The sequence below is a fragment of the Panthera leo genome, chromosome B1 (assembly GCF_018350215.1).
Source record: "Panthera leo isolate Ple1 chromosome B1, P.leo_Ple1_pat1.1, whole genome shotgun sequence".
NCBI classification, from domain to species: Eukaryota; Metazoa; Chordata; class Mammalia; order Carnivora; family Felidae; genus Panthera; species Panthera leo.
The window spans coordinates 48448378-48468231 of record NC_056682.1 but is presented as its reverse complement, the minus strand read 5'-3'; the positions used below and the strand labels follow the sequence as shown (position 1 = coordinate 48468231).

General features: G+C 49.5%; 1 protein-coding gene across 2 annotated transcripts; it reads right to left on the bottom strand.

Annotated features, from left to right (window-relative positions):
- Positions 1–4060: 4060 nt before the first annotated feature.
- RNF122 (ring finger protein 122) lies at positions 4061–17810 on the bottom strand. Of its 2 annotated transcripts, none has more exons than XM_042934913.1 (6): positions 17366–17810; positions 12525–12681; positions 7280–7325; positions 6722–6763; positions 5429–5511; positions 4061–5153 (listed from the first exon to the last, which is right to left on the bottom strand). In XM_042934913.1, the coding sequence occupies exons 1-6, from the start codon at positions 17388–17390 to the stop codon at positions 5039–5041; spliced, it is 468 nt and encodes a 155-aa protein (XP_042790847.1). In that variant the 5' UTR covers positions 17391–17810; the 3' UTR covers positions 4061–5038. The 2 variants fall into 2 exon arrangements, with proteins under 2 accessions (XP_042790847.1, XP_042790848.1); XM_042934914.1 differs by lacking the exon at positions 17366–17810 and adding an exon at positions 16481–16555.
- Between the last annotated feature and the right edge of the window lie 2044 nt (positions 17811–19854).

Below are 19854 nucleotides of genomic sequence, written 5' to 3'. Positions count from 1 at the left end.
GGTACAAGCAAATAACACTGTTTTACCTATTAATTAGAATGGGGAACTCAAAGAAGGAAAAGGTACAAAAAAGGCGCTTTTGAATTTCCTGGTTGATCCCTATAGGGATACGAAAACACACGATTAAGTAAACAGGATGATTTCAGGGTTTTTTTGTTGTTTATTTATTTATTTTGAAAGAGAGAGAGAGAGAACAGCTGGGGAGGGGCAGAAAGAGGGAGAGAGGGAGAGAGAGAATCTCAAGCAGGCTCCATGCTGTTGGCGTGGCGCCCAATGCGGGGCTCGATTGCACGACCCTGGGATCACGACCTGAGCCAAAATCAAGAGTCAGATGCTTAACCGACTGAACTACCTCAGGTGCCTCTGATTTCAGTTTTTATACAAAGATATCAACTACCTTCCTGGGACCTAATGAGCATATATAAATATTAAACATTTAGAAATTCAGAGCTGGTCCCTGGGGGACCTCACACCATCATCTTGGTATAAATCTTTAGTAATTGGTGGTATCTTTTGAACCATTCATGACAATCATGGGCCATCAGGAGGGGTCTGCAGTGGCTTTGGTGTGCTCAGTAATATCAGAGAATAGGCTGGGATGAAGAAAAAAAGGAAGAGGGAGAAAAAAGGAATGAGAGAGAAGAAGGATAAGAAAAATGGGCTGATGGATAGCAGTGGTGGAAAGTGACAAAGACTGAGAAGAACACCAGGAGCCACCAAAAACGTCTTCTTGTGCTCCTTCCTGGTGCTGGCAGCTTCCCTTTTGTCTACAGAGCACATGCCCTGGATCGTTGAGGCTGTCACATAGAGATAAGAACAGAAGCTACTTCAAAGCACAAAGGTGACATTGGCCATATCCCCCTGTTTACATAGTATTGTCAGTCTATCAAAGGAAGAATTAAATGGGCATAATTTCTTAGAGTAGGACCAGTAGGAATCCAGTGCTGTTGATGGTCTTGGGTCTGGGGGACATTGGCTATATATCAGCCCATACGACTGGTCATCATTTGACCTTCCTGTCTCTAATTTGGTCACATCAGTTGCTCTGGATCTGTCCATATGGCTTTGACAGAAGATTCACCTGTAGTGAGTAAGTGGTGTGGTCAAGGGCATCCATGATGTTATTCTGACACCCAGAGACAGAAGAAGAGGGTAGAATGGAAGATACAGGCTGTTGGGGGGGGGGAATGGCCAAAATGGGGAGGCAGAAAAGGCCCTAATGAGAATGGGCAAAGCCCCAGTGGGTAGAGGGTGACTTTGAGTTGGAATAGAAGACTTGACGGGAGAGAAACAGGAACAGTAAGCCTCCATTCTTCAAGGCAGCCATTGTCCCAATCTGTCAAAGTCTGGGATGTTCAAATTCTGCTCTGAGTTTCTCATTCCTATTTCAATTACCCATTTTGTGAATGGTGGATCGACGTATGATTCCTTAAAAGAAGTAATCGACCGTGGAGTTAAAAAAAAAATCCAGTCCTAGATAATGGTAATCACACAAATCACTTGACAGTAATCTGGGGTTTGTGTCTTCCATGAGGGCGTCCGCCCAGGAGCTCATAGCACCTGCTACTTTCAGAATCTTCATGGAGAGCAGTCTGCCTCCAAAGCTGTTTTTGGTCAGCAAATCCAACGCTGAACTTAGCTGTGCACAATCTGTGTAAGTATGAGTAGGCTACTTAGGTGCTTTTCTCAACACTCTTTTCCTAATCCCAAACTCAGAGGGGGTATATACAGAAAGGAAAGCAAAATGTATTTTATAAAAGAACACACTGAGGGGTAAGTGCTCGTTATCTTTCGATTGATTGGTGTTTGCTTTGCCACAGATCATTGGAGTTGGGATCCTGGTATATATGATTATCGCTCAGCTTCCTTCAGTTTTTTACTTTGTTTTTTGTTTGTTTGGGTTTAAGTAATCCCTATGCCCAACGTGGGGCTCAAATTTATAACCCCAAAATCAAGAGTTGCATGCTCTATCAACTGAGTCAGCCACGTTTTTAAAAACCCATGGTTTTTACTTTCTTTCTCTTCCTTCCTTCCTTTCCTTAGAGAGCGCAAGCCTGCTAAAATCAAGAGTCAGATGCTCAACCGACTGAGCCACCCAGGCACCCCTTTTTGCTCTTTGAAACATGTTTAAGATTCAAATTCTTTTTCAGCAGTGGGAGCAGTGCTATCTACACTGTGGTTGCCTGTGAACATTTTGTGCAAGGAAGAAAAGCATTGGCTTAGCTTCCAAATGGTGCTCTGATCTTTTAAAAGCCTGATCCAAGGAACTTCAGGATTCTTACTCTATCAAGTCTCAGGTTCCAGTCCCACCTGGGACTGTCTCTCTCCCAGCCTTTCCCCACCTCAGCTTCACACTGACTCGCGTGCACTCTCTGACCCCCACAAGGCTGGTTAATCCCTGGGGTGCTTTTATCCAGGATAGTCCCTCAGGATTCAGCTCATGTATCCCCTCCCCACGGGTGAGCTTGCTCACCCAAAACACACCGTTGCTTTCCCAACGCAAGGAATGTCTTGCCTTCCAGCACGTGGCAGTGTCTAGCCCAGGTGATCTGGACACATTGCGCTGAGAAACAAGACCACACTAATGACCATGAATTTGGGGCTGGGACTGTGACTGGTTACTGCCATTCCCGTCTGATCAGTGAGAACATAGTGCGTGTTCGCCGCTGCGCACCGTAGTACCACCTACCTAGCTCCGAGGCATTTTTACCCCGTCATTTTGACGTCAGGACAATGCCATTCAATTTTGTAAACACATTTTAGTCCCAACATTCTAATCAGAATATGCCAGCACTGGTAAATTCTCCCTAAGAGGAGGGGAGACGGCAAGGTAGGAGCATGTAGATGGTGAAGCCAACCTGTTAGACCACCTTTCCCCCCTCGTCCCAGACTTGCCTCCACCATAAGGCTGCAGCAGGAGCTAGAGGGAGGGTCTGTTTTGCTAAGGAAATACATTTATTCTGCACACTGAAACTGGCAGGACTAGAACGGGTGCCCGATGAGGAAAAGACCAGACTTTGTAGGGTTGGCAACAACAAGGAGGGGGCAGAGGCAGGGAGCAGGGGTTATGCCCAGTGTGGAGGAGGTCCTTGGGCAAAGGAGAGGTGCTGACAACCTCACAAGGACCGCCTCGGGTCTGTCAAGCACGAGCACCCGGTGTGCCGACAGCCTCCATGGCACAACTGCGGGGGAGGGAGGGGGTCACGCCTGCCCTTTAGGCCTGGCTCCTCTGGGTGCACGGGCGGCTCTTGCACATCCATGACCCACGGCTACATTAGACTTCGCTCAACAAATATTCCTACTGTGCCCAGGGCCTGCTCCCCTGGGACGACCATTGGCCACTGCCGTGTTCCACCGACAAGGGTCAACCGCGGCTCACCGGCTCCATGCTGTGATGCCCAAGAACATTGTTCCCGGCCCTCATAATCCATTTTGCGTATCCGTTATTGGTTCCACGCTCCCTTGAGACACTGAGAGCAAAGCTGGAGGGTGTGGGTACAAGATCTGAGCGCACAGAGGGGCATACATTCGTTAATGCCAACACTTCTAGATGTGGGTTCAGTGGGTAGCATGTGTCCATAATGGTCAGCAAGTAGGCAAGAGAAAAGCTTAATAAGGGAAAGAGATCAAGCCTCTATGGTAGCAACCTTGACCTTTAGTTGTGCTAAGAGCACAATTGCTTGAATTAAACATAGGACGCTATTCAAGTCTTTGGAATTTCAGTATCCTGTCACACACTTGGGTGACATACATCAACTTTCTTTAAGCCTGCCTTTAGAATATTTTTAATCTGGTCTTAAAGTACACTGATGTGAGCCCTATGTTATATGGGTAATAACCTGATATCAGTTTTTTTTTTTTTTTTTTTTTTTTTTTTAAGAATTAGGAACCTTTGTGCACATAGTGTGCCCTGAGTATGGAGAAGCGAGAGGCGGGTAGAGAACTTGTTTCCTCTGCTGGCAGAAAAGGGCCAAGAGACACAGGCCACAACCACATGCAAAAAGAGAAACTTGTTATTAAATTTAATTTTCTTTAAATACATACCTTTCTCCCACCCTCACCTATTCTGTGGGGGGAGGAGGAGAGAGGAAACCCCACCCCCTCCATTCAGGGGATTCCGTGTATAAAGCCTGAGATGGTGAGGATGAAGTATAAAAATACTATTTACAAAGGGGAAGAAGGTATCTGTTGCCACCTTAATCTTCAGACACCCCCATCCCCAGGCCCCTTTTGCTCCTTTAGAAAAAGCCCCTGGGAATTCATTTGAGTGTAAAATAAGCCCTTCCTCTGGAGGGGTACTATAACCCCAAAACGGAATAGGACGCTCTGAGATCAGCTGAGGAAGACAGTGAATGGATAGCACCTCAGATCCTAGCAGAGGGAAGGCATCTGCCCCCCATTACCCTGTGGTCAGCAGGCCTACAGGCCAAGCCTTTATTTCCATAGGCCCCATGTAAACATTGACTTTCCTTTTTCCGTGTCCCTGTTCTTCCTGATTTCCTACAGAGCCTCCCTCGCTTGCACTGGAGGCACTTGGTTCCTTGATGGTTCCTTCCTCCCCTTCTCCCCTTCCTGTGGAAGGAGCGAAGAGGGGAGGCAGGTTACAGGTGGGGCAGGGCCCATCTCCTCCCTTCTTCTAGGTCAGGGCAGCCAGTCCTCCTAAGGGGTGAACTCCAAGTTCTCGGCCAGATAGGGGTGGATTGCCTTCCCCAGCTTCCCCCACAGGGACAGGCAGGTAGACAGTCCGGTACCAGGATACAGCGTTCTTGATGGGTGACACCGCCAGTGCTGAGTAGCAGGTGCTGAGTAGCTGAAGTGCTCAGCAGCAGTGCTGAGTAGCTGAAGAAGGCTTCAGGAGGCAGAAAGCTGGGGCGACTCAGGCCTCCCCCTGATGGTGGGAGCCCAGCCCTGCATTACTGCCCCTTCAGGTAAGCACATCAGTCACCACCCACCAGTCTTGTTCACCCGTAGCTGTGCGGAGGGGCCAGGCACCCATGAGGCAAGCGGTCTTCTCCAGGCCTTGGTGTAGAGGCAGCATTCACACCAGCTCGTCCAATAGGATTCCAATGCTCTGAGTGGCCTCTGAGGGCCCAGCAATGGGCTTGTTACACATAGGGCAGACACAGCGTACTTCTAGCCACTTCACCAGACACCTGTGGGCGGAAGAAGACCAGTTTTCCCCTAAGACCCCCAACCCGTTCCACGTGTCTCTCACTCAGAGAGCCCAGCTGCTTCTCCGAACAGCAACACCTCCATCCTTGCCCCGGTCCAACCCCTCCGGCTTGCCTGGTGTCCAGACAGGATGTCAGGCATCGCTGGCAAGGGACAGATGGGAGGGGGTAGGGATTACAGGTTCTCGAAGACGCTCCCTACTTATTCCTTTCAAAAGGTATCCCCTGGACACACGTCCCCCACGGTGGATACTTACTTCCGGTGAAAGGCATGCTGGCATGGGAGCACACCTAGCTCGTCCTTCCCCTTGAAGTCTTCCAGACAGACTGCACAGGTCTGCTGTGGGAAGAAAGGGAAGGTGTGAGAGGAGATTGGGGAAGAACCGCATTCACCCATCAGCTCATCCCCATCCAAGAAAACAAAGCTCTAGCCCAGTTTCCTGATTAGCCACGGAAACTTGAGTCATAGGGTAGCCACTAACCACACCAGACTGTTCACAAGACCAAAGGAAGATGAAATTAAAGGTTTAGTTCCTCAGTTGCACTAGGTACATTTCAGCGGCTCGGTAACCACAATGTGGCCGTGGTGGCTCCCATACTGGACAGGGCAGATATAGAACATTTCTATCATCACAGAAATTTCCATTGACCGTAAGTGTTCTAGAGGAGTATTTTTTAAACCTTTCTAGCCTAGTACATTTTGCAAGGAGGCATGCATCTATATCTAAAGGTAAAAATGGGGGTATAATGTTCAGTTCATATTCTTGGACTCTAGCTTTCTGTAATTCTGGACTAACTTCTTGATCACAGCTGAATTCTCCCTCTCAAGGAGGGCTCAGGGAACACTGAATTTGCTGAGATGTGATAGCACACATCAAAGAGGGATAAAATGAAGCATTCCTAGGCTGTCTCATGTCTCGCGATCCCCGTGGGTCCGCCTGGTGCCCAACCACCACAAACATCCTGTGCACAAGTGTCTGTGGTTATGGACAGAAGTCTTGAGAAAGTTAGATGATCTCATGGGCACAAGTAGGGAAGGAAGAGGCAACAGCCCACTCCTAAAGAGTCTGTGTTGATGGGACCCAAAGAGTGGCAGTATTGCTTGGGGCAGGGGACTGGAGAGCAAACAGGCAAGAATGGCAGGGCTAGATGCACTGGTCAGGTCCACAGTCTGCCAGGACAGAGTATATGTGTAAGGGTAAAAAGGGCCTTCTTTAGTGAAAAACCAAGACGGGAGACCTAGAAGCAGGGAAGGGTAGCTGGGATCTGGCGTGGAGAGGTAGACCCATCCTCCCCTTAAACATGATGCACAGCAGCCTTTCCGGGGCCACGTGTCCTTGCTCATTCCAACCCTTCCGCGATCCTGTTATGTTTTCTGCCTGCGCCGGTTCCAGACATAATGAATTCCATACACGGATTACCTACTGGAATGAGTCACATTTATTTGGCCCAAGGAGATAAGTTCCTGAAAGGCCCTGGCTGAGAGCTGGAGAGGGTGCTGTCTGCCTTGCCAGCCAGGGCCCTCCTGCACCCTGGCCCAGGACACTTACCCCATATAACTGCAACTTCTTGGCATCACCTTTAAGCACCACCTGAAAAGGAGAGAGGAGGCATGGCATCAGAAGAAGCCAAGCACAGGGGCCAGGTGCTATCATCCAGCCAAGGGAATCCCCAGCCCCGCACAGGCGTGTCTTCCTCTTCCTCTGGTGAAGGGGGAGGGCTTGGCCACTGCCTGGGCCGGGCCAGGCCAGACTCGAGGACGGTACAAAGCACTGGCCAGGGGGAGCCAGCAGGGAGGCCGAGGGGGTTCAGCTTGCTTGCTGCCTATCCTCTCTCTAGCAGGGCAGGTAGCAGAGAGGAAGTCTCACAGGAAGATGTAGCACTTGGGGCGCCTGGGTGGCTCAGTCGTTTAAGCGTCTGACTTCATCTCAGGTCATAATCTCACAGTCCGTGGGTTCAAGCCCCGCGTCGGGCTCTATGCTGACAGCTGGGAGCCTGGAGCCTGCTTCGGATTGTGTCTCCCTCCCCCACTCACCCTCTGTCTCTGTCTCTCAAAAATAAACATTGAAAAAAATGTTTTTAAAAGAAAGAAAGATGTAGCACTTTACCTCTTTATAGCCGTATCGCTCACTCTGTGCCTGGTTCCGGAGTTTGCTAGGGGAGAGAGAAAGGAGAGGTTACCATGCCTTTGTACAAATTAGAGCCATTCAGAGTGAGAGAGGCAGGCAGGCTGCGTGGGCCCTCTTCTGGGGGCGGAGAGGCTGCTCCTCAGAGGGGCGTCTTGTCCTGGAGAAGCCATGGAGTATGGTGTGGTTGGACCTGTGCAGGTCGCCCAGAGTTGATTAAGGACTCAGACTCTTACTCAGCCACAACAGCCTCAAAACTTACCATCCGGTCCCACAGATCGGGGAATTCTGGCAGAGCACATTCTGGCAGAATTATTCATTCGTACTCCCTGCTGTTTCCCAGAAAGTCAGTCTCCTCAGGCCCCCCAAGTCGAGAGGTCAACACTCCGCTTCCTGAGTATACAGAAGTTAGATATTCTTACAAGGGATCTTGCCATTAAGCCAGGGTAGCAGTGTAAGTGAGTCTCTGTTGACTCTGGGGAATTTTCCACCCAGGGGAACACTAATATTCTGAACCAAAGCACACTCTCCCCTTCACAGCACCTAGGCAAACACTGAGGATGCCCTCTTTGTTTTCTTCTCTTCAGTTTCCAGCTGGTGGCCTGCACACAACCTAACTCAATAGCCAAAACCCAGTGCGTTGTTACTAACGGCAATAACGCAGCGGTTGTATCGAGGACTTGATGTGCACCCATCCCTGTGTTACCATTTTCACATACTTTGTGAGAAACCCTCCTTTTTACAGATGAGGAAAATGGAGTCCAAAGAAGTAACTCGCCCAAACCTCCCGCTAGTTGGCAGCAAGAGGCGGATTTGAATCAGTCTATCAGAGCATAGGGCCTGAGCGCTTTAACAGTGTGGCCTGTTTTCGCCTATTAGGTGGGACACACCATCGTCCTGAGAAGGAGACCACATCCCTTGGGAAACACCCGATCTTCATCAACAAGCCTACAGCGAACGGCTAGGATCACGATTACGCAGTATTGCTGCTTCTTTATTTGCAGGGAGAGAAACTGTCCAAATTAAGCAGGTGGCTCTGTGTCCTCCTATACTTGGGAGCCACATGGGGCTTTCTCTCCACTGAGCACTTCTGCCAGATCTGCGTTATTGGAAGGAAACATCAGAAACCCGTCAAGTTAGAATAGATGTGGCGGACGATGGCCTAAGGGCCACTTGTTCAATAGAGCCTATGAGCTAAGACTGATTTTTATTCTTAACTTTTTAAATGTTTATTTTTGAGAGAGAGAGAGAGAGAGAGAGAGCGCGCATGTGTGCACGTGATAATAATTAAATATTACATATTATCTGTGGCGGCTTTTGCACAGTAGAGTGGGGGTAATTAAGAAAGAGACTGTGTGACTTCCAAAGCCCCAAATGTTTGTCCTTTTGCAGAACAAGAAGGCTGACAGGAGTCAGAGGAAGCGAATCTCAAATCAGGAGCCTCAACGAGAAGGTAAGAAGGTGCCTGCGCCACAGGCACTGTGGAGAAGCTGAATAGAACAGCGGAAGGTGCGGAATGAGGGGCAGAGCAGAGCCATGCCCCAAGCACAGTCGGGGGGCAGATCTGGATCTGGCTCCCAGCTATCTCCACTGTTCCTAGCACAAGTCAGGGCCCTGGGAGGCCGGGTGCCTGGAGACTCTTAAGAACTCCAGTCCAGGGTCACCTGGCTGGCTCAGTGGTGGAGCATGTGACTCTCGATCTCAGGATTGGGAGTTTGAGCCCCATGTTGGATGTAGAGAGGACTTGAAAAAAATCTTAAGGGGCCTCTGGGTGGCTCAGTCCATTAAGCGTCTGACCCTTGGTTTCAGCTCAGGTCATGATCACGGTTTGGTTAGTTTGAGCCCCTCATTGGGCTCTGTGCTGACAGTGCGGAGCCTGCTTGGGATTCTCTCTCCCTCTCTCTCTCTGCCCCTCCCCCGCTCATGCTGTCTCTGTCTTCCTCAAAATAAATAAACTTAAAAAAAAAATAATAAAATCTTAAAAAAGAACTCCAGTCCAGGTTGACTCCTGCACCATAGGGCTAAGTCCCAGGGCAGCACATCCACTGGAGGGTCTCTGGTCATTGGAGGGTTGGGCCAAAGACCTAGCCAGGACTCCCACTGTTCCGTCCTTTACTCAGAGAACTCCTCAGTCCGGGAAAGCTTTTCAGATGCATGCATCTCTGTGCCCGCTTCCAAACAAGACGGGCGGTGCAGGGTGCATGCAAAGCTTCAACGAACAACTGTCACCTGGCTGACACTGAATGAAGCTGGGGAAGCAAAAAAGTGTTCTCACGGTCAAAGCGCTCACAGCCGCATTCTCAGGCAGTCACTGTCGCTGTCGCGGGGATGCCGAAGAGTAAATAAGGAAGTGGTGAGGGGCCTGCTTTTTAACCCCGAGAATGAGAGGATGCCACACATCCTTGGGGTCTCAACCACCTCACCTGCAACATGGCTCTACGCAGGTAGGGTGTGCCGTGCCTTTCTGCTCGCTGTGTCCTGGGATGCGCAGGGCGCCCCCTGCCCACCCTCACCCCCTGTGTCTGCCTGGCTCCACTTGATGGTCGCAGTCAAGGATCCTCCAGCAGCCTGGGTCTCAGAGCCCAGTACCACCAGAAGAGTGAAAGGCTGCAGACCCACCCCCTTCGCCCTGCATGCAGACTTTCCAGAACAGGAAGGTATACATTGTGATGAGACCCAATAAGGTTGCAAGGGAAACAAAGCAGAAAAGCAAAGCCCCTGGGACATCCCAGCAGAGGAGGCAGTGCCGGCTACTTTGGACAGGTGGCCCTCTCAGGTGTTGGGTGAGCAAAGCTACTAAAAATACTCCGATTTCAATGAGACCATTTCTAGCCACTGCCAGCGGGCTCTCCCTCACTGCTTTTCCCTTTTGGAGCAAACAATGCCACCAGGTCCTGAAAATAATTGCTCCTTTCCTGCCTATTTGTACTTCACTGGCCCCTCCATCCTGTGTAGGGCAGAGGTCAGCTCCTGGGGAACAGGGAAGAACGGGTGAGGGGAGCAGGGGAGAGGAGGCTGGCGTTGGCCAATGAGCTCACCAGGTGGAGAGTAGGGGTCATGGGCCTATTTTGGCTATGGAGGAAACTGAGAAGCGGGGAGAGGAAGTGGCTTCTGTGCCTGTGTGTCTTTCTATATATAGACACCCACAGGCTGCCACACAGCAGCGAGCCTCTGGAACCATGAAAGTCTGGGGTCAGCTGACTCTGGGCAGGCTGCAGGACAGAAGGTGGGGGTGACAGAAGGGGCAGATTACTGCGGAAGGGACAGGTGGCGCCAAGCGGCCCGCAGTCAGGAAAGCTTTTGGTATCATGTGGTTATGGCTCTGTTCTTCCACTCCAGCCAGACAAAAATAAATCAGCCCTATCTAGCTCCCCAGCCTGTCCTTCTGCAGGACCCCCATCTCGGGCCGTATGGGGGTGCTAAGGGATGCTGCAGCTGTTCCTTTTATTTCCATTCAAGGAGTGGGAACCCGACAGGGAAGGTGAACATATGGAATCTGAAAGACTCTAGCTAATGACCACTGGGCTAGCCCACCCCTGGATCTTCCTCGATATAGGACCTTGGGCAAATTCTTAACTGCCAGAGCATGAATTTCCTCATTTACAACGTGGGCTAATATAGAAACTGGAGGGGTGTTTCACAAAATGCCAACCATAGTGTGGCACAAAGAAGGCACTTGGTAAAGAAGAACTAAAACCCAAGGTCGCACGTATTAGTGGCAGAGTTAGGAAATGAACCCTGGTCACCCACATCCTGGCCCAGAGTGATTTTCTAGATTTTTCTTCACTTGACTGCCTTTGCAGCTTGTGTGTGTGTGTGTGTGTGTGTGTGTGTGTGTGTATACCAGAGCTGCTTTTGGAGACCCCTCCCCCAGTATCATATATAAACCTTTGGTATTTGGTATGTCTCCATCTTTAGTCCCTGGGGAACTGCATGAATTGCTCGGTATGGGGAGATGGGGGTGGCTGGTGGTCAGGAAGGCAGAATGTTTGAGGAAGAAAACGTAGGCTTGGGGAAAGGGGAAGGGGTGGGGAGATGCTAGAAAACTGCCCTCACTCCCACTTATGCAAATGTTAGGCTCGGTTGTACAAGAGGGAAAATACACCACGATCTTCTCTGCATCAACTTTTAAGTGGAAAACTCCAGTCCCAGGAACTTTTTTAAAGTTCTGAGAAAGAAGAGGCCTAAAGTAGCTGACTGGGGGCACTGAGGGCCCTTCCTCTTTTTTAGAGGAAACTCTTGCTAGCCTTAGGAATAGAGACTGAGTGTCCGCCTCCCCCTAGCCCCTTCTCTGGGCAAAGCATTCAGACCCACCAAGACATCTCAGGAGGAAGCCAGAACTCCTCTGTCCCTCCTTTTAATTTAAAGGATTTAAGACTCCAGCTGCTGGCTACGTAGAGATTTCGTAAGGTGTGGTGGGGGTAGGGGGTGGTTATCACAATGGCCCTAAAGACCATTAGCATGTTCAGCGATGCTCAACATCCCCCAGTGTGCAGGACAGTCCCATACAATGAGGAACTGGCAATCCCAACAGCATGCCCTTGCCAGAAACACTACTTTCATTTCAACTCTAAATGCCAGTCATGCCCTAAATTTTTGGTAGAAAACCAGCCACCAATTCCCATGTCTTTCAACAGGAGGTGAAGAAACACCTCCCTGGCTAGCCCTGCCATGCTCAAGTCCTCCCCTGGATCTCCACGCAGTAAGAATAAGGGGCGTTTTTAGGGTTTTTCTCACTATCAAAAAAGAAGAGCTTACGAGGCAGACCAAGCAGCTCTCCAGACATCAGCTTGCTAATATTAGCATCTGGATGGCTGACGGCAGGATTTCCCAGGAGGGCAGAGGAACATGCCGTTGGTGTAACCGATGCCCACCTATCCCCGGCCACCCAGAGGTTACGCGTGGGGAGTGGAGACACAGTTAAGGGATGACCAATGATATTACTTGGTCAGATAGTAATTCTAGGCCACCCTAGAATAACTGGCCAAGAGATGCGATGTAGTCCAACCAATGGTGACCTTATATGCTCTGGGACAACTCCAGAGGCTGCTGAAAATAGAAACACCAGGCCTCAGGGGCCCAAGGAAGGACAGGCTGAGCCTTGTCCTCAAAGCAGGGGCCCCAGTGGGAAGTTAGGGACTGCTGTGGGAATCTCACTTGGCCCACCCTACCCCCCCGCCTCCTCCTCCTGGACTCCCTGCCCCAGGTCACCCAGGGTGCCACCCACCTGATAAAATAGCAGCAGAAGATGAGACTGAGCATGAAGACGAAGATGCCTGTGCCAAAGATGACCATGTAGATGTTGAGGGGAAGGTCTTGGAAACTGATGGGTGGCATTGAGCAGGACTTGTTGGTGCTAACCAGTCCCAGGCCACAAAAACACCCTGAAAAGAAAGGGAGAGGGAAAGCATTATAGTTGGAAATTGACCACTGGGGCTGATGGTACTCAGGTCAGGCAGGACGGAGAGAGAAATGGCAGGCTCTGGGGTCCTAAACCTCTCTGATGCCGACACTTAAGTTTATAACCCAGCCCTGATACTGACTAGCTACATTATCTTGGGTCACTCAGCGATCCGTGAAATGGGATACTACACACAGTACTTAAAACTGCATCCCCATCCAGGGGATCAAGGATTCAGCAAATGGGAAACTCGACTCCATCGCGTAGAAGCTCATTTAGTGCAGTAGCAGAATGAAGAGCCGTAGGTGAGAAAATGGGTTCCAACACTGCCTCTCCCTAGAGAGGTGACCTTTAAGAACTTACTTATCTAAGCTTCACTTTGTCATTTAAAAACAAGCAAAATGCAGAGAGGACCCAAACTGGTGTAAGACATGTACTTTGTAAATTGCCAAGGTGCAGTTGCAAAGGTCATCTGTCATTATTAAGCCACCTGCTCCAGGAGACAGGCTGCACCAGGACCAGAATAGAAACTGTTCACCCTGAGGCTGGGCCAGTGTTCCAGAAAGAGATGGGGGGGGGGGGGTGCAGCTTACTTTGGGCACCCTTCCCTTTCCTACTCAAAGCAGTGCCACAGTAGTACTGGCAGCCCCTGGAGCTTGTTAGAAATGCAAAATCTCCGGCCCACCCTGGACAGAATGAATCAGAATCTACATTTTAACAAGGTCCTCATCAGATTCCTATACCTGCAGCGGGGAAGCACTGACCAGCCACCAGATGCTTCCCCTTCTCACGTGACTCGGAGGGTAAATCCTGATTGGCTGACCAAGCATCTTCAGAGGGTAAATCCTGATTGGCTTATCAATCATCGTTGTCACCTGCCTCTTGCCAGAGTTTGGTGTTGAGGTAAGTATGTGACAGGGTTCTGGCCAAGGAAACAAAGACAAGTTCTGCCGGAGCAGGAAAGATTGGAATGGTGGCGGCCAAGTTAGAGCTGGAAAGAAAGCAGTTCAATATAAAGCCAATGGCCGAGGGTGGCGGAAGGGAGAGGGAAAGAAATGATTTATGTCCGTGAAATTGCTGGATTAACCAGTCCTGGGGCCACTCTCTATTTTGGGAGTACTCGTTCTGAGAATTAGTAAATGTTCTGTACTGTTTAACAGTAAGAAAAAAATATAGGATAGAAACAATAAGCTGGTGGAGTGTTTAGTCCTGCAACCAGGACAAAATATTATCGTGATCCAAAAGGCAAGAATAAAATTCTTAGATTTCAGAAAGTGAGGCGACGAGAAAACTAGAATCTTGCAATATCCCAAGCACATTCTCACGCTACCAATTTAATCTTTGTAATGCCACTGAGAAATTTACTTACCCCTTCTACAGGAAAAAAAGACTCAATCATTAAATAAATTGTCTAACGTCAAACAGCTAAGAAGGCTTGTTTCCAAAGACCTCTGTACCCAAGTCTTCAACATGGGTTTTAAGTACCTGCCTGACAGCTTGGTTAGAGGCCAGGACCCATTAATATACTTGGGAATTCTAGATTAAAATTACCAGTGCTACAATTCAGCAGAAGACTGGCTGAAAGGACCGGAAGTCGATTTTGACATCCTACATCTCATGCCTCAGTCATCCCCTAGATCAATCTAGTGATCATATAATGAGCCTCCCTTCAAACCTCTTTCAGATGTTGGGACCAGTTCTATTCCAAGTCCCCACCCCAGACCCTCATTGATGTCAAGTCCTTCCTCTACTTTAGCCCATGTGTGTGACATATCCTCCCACTCAGTTTCCATTATGTATTTCCCAGGCTCATGACTGGTTTTAAGTGCTGCTAAACATGCACGCACTGGGTCGCCTCAACCTCCACTGCTCATAGTTTTCCAGCATCCCCCAACATAGACCAGTCTCCTATTTCTTGTCCAACCTGTCCTCACCTGCCTCCATACCTTTGTTCATGCAGCTTTCCCTGCCTGAAACTCCCCCTCCCTTCTGGACGCCCACCAAGCCTGGTCCTCATGATATTCCAGTGACCCCTCTCTTCCCTGAATTCTACAGTACTCACAGCCTCTACCACACATTCTGGCTCTTGAATACTTAGTATTGTGTTATGTTGCCCAAATATTCCAAGCATCAACTTAATTTAACTCGAACATCGATTATATGACAAGTACCATGATAGACGCGTAAGATAAAAAAAAAATTAAAAAAGGAATCACGGGGTGATTTTACAGTGTAGGGATGAAGAGAACACAAAGGCTTCTGCCATACAAAGGGAGGCACGGCAATAGAGACGCAACTAGAATACTGGGATCAGAAATGACAAAGTCCTAATAAGCTCGAATACTCCCAAGTCTCAGGACAGCAACTTGGACTTTTGTAGCTCCTCCAGTGCCTAGCCTGGTGTTTGGCTTGCTTTCACTTAATTAGTTAGCAGATAAGTAACTCCTGATTTTTCAAGACAACCTGGTACCCTTGGCAAAAGCTCCCATCCCAAAGTAAGGAGAGTGATATTTGGGAAAGTTGCCCAGAAACTGCCCTCAGCTAATGAATGGCCAGCCAACCAACAAGCATTAATCGAGGGCTGATTTTATGCACCGACCTAGACATTGTGGGAAAACAAAATGTAGAAGTAGTTCTTGTCCTGAAAGACTTTGTTGGAAAGATTAAATAATTAGCTCCTACCCTTATTATCCTCAACAAGAAGCCCTTGCTTCTGGGCTCCCTACCTCACTAACAACTGATGCACTAAGCAGGTCTAACCTCCGATCTGTCTTGGCTCTCCATGCACCTTTTAGGAGATGAATCCTGGTTACCTTTAGGGTCCCAGAGAACCCCATTTGGTTTCCTGTCCTGGGAAATTGTAGAGCACTGGCTATTACAGAGGATATGTATCTGCACTCTGGTCTCAAGTGGTCCTCTGATCAGTTTACCTTGACCATCTTACCTCTCCTAACAGACTTTCCCTGGGCTTCCAGGATGGAGTCAGTGAGCTCGGAACTTTATGTGAGAAAGAGTTGTAGGTGAGAAACACTTGTAAGGGCAGAATACCAACCCCAGAAAAGAGAGCCTCCAGATATTTTTCCACAAAGGGGCTGGGGGAAGGGAGTGCTTCCTCACTGGAGTCAAAACAGAGGATCTATCAGCCACTTTAAGAAGTGAAAAGAAAAAGAGCAAGTCTTCTGCTGGTCTAAAAACCCGATATGAAAATAGGAGCGCCAGAATAAAGTGCCAGCCACCTTGGTTCTTGCGAAGTCTCTGTTCCATTGTCTCAGCTGACCTATGAAAGCCTTGACATCAGAATGTCTCATCTCGGTGGTGTGCAGGCTGGGAGTTGGAATGACGTCAAGAGAAGGCTGGCCAAGAAAGATCGGTGGGTCTGGGAAATGCTTCCCCCTCCCAGCCGCCGGGAATCTTTCCCAGATGCCGGGATGCACCGTCCTTCCCCACCCCCCGTCCCTCAATGCCCGCCTATCACACACAGCTTGGTTCATTTTCAGGAAATTAGATCCTACCAGCAAGAGGAAGAGGGGGTTGGGGGACGTTCATACACATGCTGTCCAAACCCTGCCTTAAAACAAAAGCCACTTGAAATAATTAATCCAAGATCTGGCTGGGGTCTGCCCTCAAGAATGGATTTTTTTTTTCTTTTTGTAACTACCCAGCCTACCACACTCAGAGATAAGGCCCCCTGCCCCCACACACCTCCTCCAGAAACTCCAAGCCTTGGGACTACGCAGTCAAAACACCAAAACCATGGGAACGTTAGTATCTAACACCAATACCTTTTAACTGAGTCGCTCAGAAAGACTCTCCTTTAAGATAGCTTGGGTGAGGAGTCAGAACCAACCTGTATCACCTGAAATACCAAAAAAAAAAAAAAAAAAAAAAAAAGAAGAAGGAAAAAAAGCCTCAGGTGAGATGAATTTAGCATCATTCCAGGGCGGGTGGGTAGGGAATGGGGTGGAGGGGTGACTTAGGTAAGGGGGTGCGGCCACCACCACAGCTCAGAAGCTAGTACCACAGTGTGGCCTTGGGGCCAGAGAGCACGACTCCTGCTGGCCTAACTCTGCACCCAAAGGTACCCGGGCGCTGAGACATCTGCAAGGCTTTATCAATACAATAAAGGCACGCTCTTTAATCCGGCATCTTCCTCAAGCACAAAGCCCCCTAGCAGCCAGTGAGAAGCCAACAAAGGCACAGAGGAAGCCGCCTCCGCGCCCCGTCCCGCACGCTGCATTGTATACATATTTAAAATAGCCTGCAAAGTTCCAGGCCGGGAACTTGAGCTCCCTCTAGGAGATCCCAGCCCGAGCGCGGATTTAATTCTCCTCCGACAACCACAACAAAGACCAGAGTTTGAGCGCACAAAGGCAAGGGAAGGGGGTAGAAGAGCGAAGGCGCCACACAAAGGCCGCGAACCCCTCGGCTCCCACGCCCCCCGCACGTTCAGAGACGTTCCGCCCCTGGAATTAAACCTGATTTTTTTGTTTCAAATTCCGCGCTGTGCAGAGCCTCGTTGGGCGCCAGGACGCCTGCTCGCCCGTCCCATTTCATGACAAACTTAGCTGAAGAGGAAGAACGAGCCCTCCGTCTGATCATAAGCCTTGCGCCCCTCCGCGTCTGCGGCCGGCCGGGCGTCCGCTCGCCCTCCCGCCCCGGGAACTCACCGTTACACCACTGGAATGGGTGCATCAATGAATTCTCGGCTGGCTTCCTCCGGCGAACGAACGCAGGCGGCCGGCGGGTAGGGCAGACGGGGTGGGCGCACCGGCTTTCGGGTCCGCAGTAGGGGCCGGTGCTGTCCGCGGCAGCCGCCTTTCTTCACAAGTCGAACGCCCTCCGGGGTGGTGGTGGGGGGGGGGGTTCGGCTTGAATGGTTTCGGAGCAACAAAGAGGGAAAAGGGGAAAACAAACAAACAGAAAGTCCCCAGGATCAACGCACCGCCGAGGAAATGCAGGAAGGGCCCCCGAGCTGGGGGAGATGCAGGGCGCTACAGAACAGGGTGGGGGCCCGGTTCGCAGAGGAGGGAAAAGCTTCACTGGGAGCCTCGGCTCAGGATCCTTGGCGCGAAGGTGAGCCGCCAGGACTCCGAAACTGACACGGGCTGCGCACACCCCCCTCCCTTTTACTCCCCCCACCCCGCAAACTCCGCCCCCCGCCCGTCACCCGCCCTCGGGCCAATGAGAGTCTTCCTGCTGGCCCCGGGTATTATTTGCAGGCCCGCCCCCGTCCAAGGGGAGAGCATCTTTGCACAGTGGGCGCCTCCCCTTTCGCCTTCCCGGTCCTCGGGAAACTTAACTCTAAAGACAAGCAAGCTGCGCGGTGCGAAGCTTGGCGCAGGCGGGGGCCAGCCTCCTCCGCCGGGACCTGGAGGAAACCGAAGGATTAGTACCACATTGTTTTCCGCCTCCAGAGCTGTTACTGTTTAGTATTTCTATAGCTCTTTGAGAAGCCAGTTCTAGGGAGGGGTTACATTTCTGCTCCGAGGTCCAGGACTCGGTCCTGGCTGGTGGCTAGCAGCACGTTCCTTCGCTCACTGCTAAAGGGGGAACTGAAGCAAGAGGGTAAAGCAGATGAATTGCAAAAACGAGATCTGGAAAGAGGTCGGTTGTCCTCTCATGTTTGGTCAGCCCCTCATTTTACAAACAAGGAGCCAAAGAGTAAGCTTAAGGTAGATCTGTCAAGGCCTCCATGCTCCAGAGTAGCAGAATCAAATCCAGAAATCCACGTGGGCAATACCTTAAGGGCAGTATCTTCAGCATCTAGAACCACCTAGGTATTGAATAGCACTTGGAAGAGAGACTGTTTTAATTCCCCGTCCAAAATAATTTCTTTTTATCTGACATTGCATCGCTTGTTTTTTTCTGTCATTCTGTCTTTCATTTATACAGAATGTGTTCACCGTGAACCTACTTCGTGCCCAGCGCTGTTTACACCGGAGACCTATCTAGGTCCCTGGCGACGGAAGGATTCTACTCTTCCTGAGATTCTTAGTGCCTGAGGAGACAGACAGTAAACACGCAAGCAAACAAATAAGAATGACTCAATCTCATCTTCCAATTAAGCTTAATCTGTTAATTGAAGGTGATAAACACTTTCCCTAACGCTTGGGAATTTGTGACACTCAAATAAGATTATGCATATGAGTGCTTTGTCATTTAAAAGCATGATGGTTAAGGTATTAAATAACTTGGCTGAGATCACACAGCAGTATGCAACAAACAGTTTAGCACTTAATTACGTAATTGTCTTATAACAATTGTTTTTCTTTAAGAGCTGGTCTGGGGGATTGGAATCATGTACGATCCAACTCATTTCATCTCTTAATTGGGCAATTGCAAAAGCTTCCTAACTGACCTCTTTGACTCCAGTCTCTGCCCCAGACTTTAGAGCCCACAGGAATCACTTATGTTAGAGATGTTACATATACAGACTCCCAGGCCTGGAGCCCAGAGATTCTGATTCAGTAGTTAAAGGGTGGGCTCCAGAATGCTTTGTCTCCACCTTCCCCCACCCCTCCTCAGCCAAATTCTCAAGCAATTATGCTGAAAGAAATAATGCTCTGATCTCACTCTCAAATCTGTCCTCTCTGCTGGGCCCAGAGTTATCTTCCTAAAATGTAAATCTGCTCCTTTACTTCTCTTGCTTGATAACCTTTATTGGTTCCCGTTACTTACTGGGTAAAGTCAAATTGTAGAGTATGGCATTCAGATGGTTTCAGTCCGGCCTTTGCCTGTCTTCCTAATGCCAAATACTCTCTTGCTCACATGCTATTCATCAGCCACAAAGCTATTGCTGTTGTCCCCTAAACATAGGACATTCTTTCTTGACTGTGATTTCGTACACGGCATCACTTATGTTTGAATGCCCTTTTTCTTTCTGTGCCTGATATTTTGTAAGATTCAGCTGAATATACATCTCTTCGGTGGCTCACCACTGTCATTGTCCCTCTCTGCATTTCTTTCACCTCATGTAAAATGTGGTCTATTGTGGGGTTATCGGGATAATTCCAGTGATTTCCTAAATTTGAGCCCTTCACGGGAGCCCTCCTTGAAAGAGATTTTTCAAGGGCAGAAACCACTTTTGTAGGACCAGTGTCTGGTTCACTAAGTACTTTTGGAATAGATGTATGTGCGAGCATGTGTATCAATTATC

Coding starts and splice junctions, on each gene's coding strand:
- RNF122 (XM_042934913.1), bottom strand. CDS start 17,390: ATGCACCCATTCCAGTGGTGTAACG. Junction 6,764..7,279: donor AGCGATACGGCTATAAAGAG/GTAAAGTGCTAC, acceptor TCTCCTTTTCAG/GTGGTGCTTAAAGGTGATGC. Junction 5,512..6,721: donor AGAAGTTGCAGTTATATGGG/GTAAGTGTCCTG, acceptor TTCTTCCCACAG/CAGACCTGTGCAGTCTGTCT.